Consider the following 4,173-nt stretch of genomic DNA (forward strand, 5'->3'; position numbering starts at 1 on the left):
ATTCATTCATCAATTTAATTAAACTTTGTTGGAAGTGGCATTCATTATACTCGTAAGTTTTACGTCAATAAACAATACTCTCGGTCTTGGTTTAAATGACCGTTTTAAACGACGGTTATATTTCGAACGATTATATTTCGGACATTTATCAATTTAGAATTTTGAAAGCATTTGTTTTTTTTATTAAAAAAATGCTAGTCTAGTAGTGATGACTTTTTCGTCAAACAAAATAAAATCAAATCTTGTCGAGTTGTTTTTGTAAACGCAATCGAATATTTGCGATAGTATTTCTTGATTGAAATTTGACGATTATTAGAATGGATAAATCTAGAATGGATTTTACAGAGGAAGCAAAGGAAGCTGAAGCTGGGGTGACGAAGCAAGTAATCCGTAGAGGTGTTTGGAAACACTTTGAAGAGAACCGACTTTCACTGTATCCACGTCCAGTTTTCAATAGGATCCCAAACTTCAAGGGAGCCTTTGATGCCGCACAGAGAGTAAGTGAACTAGATGTTTTCAAACAGGCAAAGACCGTTTTAGTAAACCCAGATAAGACATTGGAATGCGTTAGAATACTGGCCTTGGAGCAAGGTAAGCAGTTAGTAGTCCCTGTCCCTCGACTACAATCTGGGTTACTAACCAAAATTGATATGCCTGAAACCAACTCCAAGTACCATGTCCGCCGAGCAATTACTCGTAGAGGATTAAATGAAGCTCCAACCGTTGATTTAAACTCTGGTATCAACATTGACTTACTAATCATTGGATCAGTAGCAGTGTCTCGCAATGGCTTGCGAATTGGTAAGGGTCGTGGATACACTGATCTTGAGTTTGCCATTGTACAACATGTCAAAGCCCTAAACCAGAATACTCTTATTGCCACGTTGGTGCATGACTGCCAGGTGAAGGACGATATGCCCAGCATATTATTTGGTGCTCACGATGTGCCAGTTGACATTATAATAACACCTACCGAGACAATCATGGTCTCGGGACGACCACCACGGCCAACTCACATAATGTGGAATTTGATCTCCGAAAGGCGTTTAAACACTGTAAATGCCTTGAAAAAAATCAAAGAAGAGGAAGAAGCGTAAGTATTTAATAGTGTATTTATAATTAATGTATGAATGCTTGCTAGAATACATGTGTTTATATATAATTAGTTTACATCATTATGTAAAGTATATTATTTTTTATCTTAGCGCCGGAAAAAAGATCGTGCTAAAAGAGGTAGATACTGATAATGAAAGCGTGGAGAAAGTGAGAGTCCCTAATAAATTTCAACAGAGAAGGAGGCCCCGTAAGTCAGCAAAGAATAGCGAATCCGAGCCAAATGAGGGCGATGGTGATGCGTCTGAGCATAGACGAAATGGCCGTAGATTGAGACGACGACGTGTCCCTGAGAAAGAGGAGAACGACGTATTGGACGTATTGGACGTATCTAATGAGAATGGTCAATCCAGACGCAATAATTTGCGAAAGAGGCGCACGCGTAGAACAAAGCCGCAGATCGAATTTAGCGTCAAGGTGAGCAACATCGCGAAGACAGATAGAGTGCGTGACATTAAGTCTGCTTTGGCAGAAAGGGGTGTCAAGCCTTTTGACATCACCTGGAGGGGAGTGAAAGGTTTTTGCTACCTGCACTTCGCGATGAAGCCTGCAGGTGTCAAATCCCTTGGAGTGGACGCCATGATTGAATCCCTTTCTGGTATGAAATTGGAGGTGGTGAAGAAGGAACCACCTCATGTGAACCACATGTTTTGACTGTTAAGCCTGCTAGGCCAATCACTAGGATTCAAACGACAGATGTGACTGCCGTATGAATTAATTTATTTAACATTAGAACAACGTCAAAATTCTTGTGTTCAAAACCTGACAGCAAATTTTAGAATGCTGTTATTTTAATACTGAAATGTAATTCATCTTTATAGTATTTGCAATACTAATTATTCTACGAGTTACAAGCAATTATTTTGTTTAATAAAAATTTCGAGTTATATAGTTAATTTAATTGTGTTGTTTTGATTACTGAAAACAGTGTTTATTATTAATTAAATATCAATTTTAAAATATAAAGTACAAAATTTTGTTTATTTATAATCTCTATTGAACATTTAATTGTTCTAGCTTTCATACATAAGTATCATAAATACGTACTAATAGTTTTTTTATGAACAAAAATTTATAAAAGTTTATAAAATATTTTTTATATAATAAGTTATGTTATGAGAAAAAAAAAAGCTTTTTGTATTGAGAGTGTATGGTTTTTAACAAACACCCTTATATATTATAATTCTAAAATATTATAGGCCTGCTGCAATTGGTTTAATTTCAATAAATTGTTTAAAACGTTTGGAATATTGGGACGTACTTTTAAAAACTACACCGCGTGTGTATTAAGCAAATGTTCATTTTTTCTTCAATAATGTATAATCATTTTTTAAAAGTAAATTTTATTCAGGAGTGAATCATTTTTTAAACATAAATTTTATTCAGAAGTGAATAATCTGCAATATTTTCTCGTATTATAGTGCCATACAGCAACTTAGTATACTTATTGATCATTCATAAATTAACCCTTTTAACTCGGATGCCGCCGCTTCGGTGGCAAAATTCATATTAATCTCACAATTCGCGAGTGGAAAGGGTTAATATAATGATTTCTTGTTGATTACGTCTATTATTTGCACATATAGGAAAGTTGGTGTTCCATGGTTAAGCGCACTGTTTTGTGTGGACGGAGTTGCGAGTTCGAACCACCGCTCTGGATAACCTGATAACATGCAGTAGTGATATCAATTTTTGAAAATATAGATAGCTAGTGGTGCATGGCATCGTGCCTTAAGGAAAGTTACTGGAAATTTCCGTACCAAAAATTAAGGTTTTTAAAAAATATTCAATTTTCTTTTAGAACTACGAGAAAAATCGATTTTAGAGTTTTGACCCAAAATTGACTTTTTTTTGAAAAATTTTATTTTTTTGAAATATTTGGCAATTTTGAATTTTTTTTCAAAGCAATTGGGATACGTTATCTGTGTAGCTGCGTAGAAACGAAATATAAAAGCGTGTAGGCGCCGCGTTGCAGGAACAAAATTTGTTTTTATATTGGATCTCCAAAACTGCTAGACCTGCCTTCCTAAATATTTCATCGGTTCTACATTTAGTCAATGCAAATATTAGGTTGGCAAGTATCTCCCTTCCGCTTTTTTGCTCTTGGTTTATAATACAAAAAGGCGGAAGGGCGATAACCTTATATAATGTCTTATCAAATAAATCGGACGCTTAAAAAATCAGTTACCATTTTTGGCACTTTTTTCCCCGTATCTTAGAAACCGCTCAACCTGCTTTTGCCAAAAACTAATCAGCATGTCTCCTTATGAATACGAATCGAATGTTTTTTTAAGTATTCAAATCGCTTGACCCGTGTGACCCGAAATCGTCGACGAAAACTTATATCCGCACACGCACACACACACATCTTTTTGACGACAAACGATTATGGATCACTAACCTATTTATTGTTTTTCATATTGCCAACCCTTGAAATCTTTAGTCTATCAACTTTTGGCAAATATTTTCTAATATTTTGTCAATCGGCCAATAATTCTTAATAGCCAATTCATATTATTTTCTAACCAATTGACTGGTTTTTGATTTCTAAAGCTCAGCAGACGCTGGCCTAACATTTGACTTCTTTTTTCCAGTAATAAGTAATCTATAACCTATTAATTTAGGTGACCATACGTCCCGGATTAAAATTTTTTGACCTGGTTTTTCCAAAATTAAAATTAAAATTGACAAAAATTATGAGAGCAGCTATTTTTTTGTCAAGAAAATTGAATAGAATAAAATAAATAAAATAGAATTTTATATAAGGATCAAAAGCAAAAAAAAACATAGAAACAAAAGTTCGCAGTTTTGATTAACAAAAAGTGGTCATCTTACTATAATATAATTACTATAATAAATATGGTCATCTTACTATTAACCTATTTATTATTTTCTAGATTGCCAAATGTTATCTATCACTACCCTATTTATTGTCTTTTAGATTATTATCAATGCTAATTTTTGACTTTTTTCTAATAGACTTTCTAATTACCAGTGTATACCAGCTGCCAATTATTTGACTTTTGAATTCTAAATGACTCTAAAACTTTAGTCTTTTAG

At 34.0% G+C, this 4,173-nt stretch overlaps 1 protein-coding gene across 1 annotated transcript; it reads left to right on the forward strand.

Moving 5' to 3' along the window:
* Positions 1–317: 317 nt before the first annotated feature.
* Positions 318–1,767, forward strand: LOC113374628 (methenyltetrahydrofolate synthase domain-containing protein-like). Its single transcript, XM_026614604.1, has 2 exons — positions 318–1,093; positions 1,206–1,767. Exons 1-2 carry the CDS (start codon positions 318–320, stop codon positions 1,765–1,767), a joined length of 1,338 nt encoding a protein of 445 aa, XP_026470389.1.
* The last annotated feature ends 2,406 nt before the right edge of the window (positions 1,768–4,173 follow it).

Source organism: Ctenocephalides felis, unplaced genomic scaffold (genome assembly GCF_003426905.1).
Source record: "Ctenocephalides felis isolate EL2017-DRISC unplaced genomic scaffold, ASM342690v1 CF-g0.4_SCAFFOLD_01886, whole genome shotgun sequence".
Classification (NCBI taxonomy): Eukaryota; Metazoa; Arthropoda; class Insecta; order Siphonaptera; family Pulicidae; genus Ctenocephalides; species Ctenocephalides felis.

What these genes read in the sequence shown, in the direction of transcription:
- LOC113374628 (XM_026614604.1), top strand. Translation starts at nt 318, where the DNA reads ATGGATAAATCTAGAATGGATTTTACAGAGGAAGCAAAGGAAGCTGAA. An exon ending in ATCAAAGAAGAGGAAGAAGC is followed by an intron (nt 1,094 to 1,205) that starts GTAAGTATTTAA and finishes TTTTTATCTTAG; the next exon opens with CGCCGGAAAAAAGATCGTGC.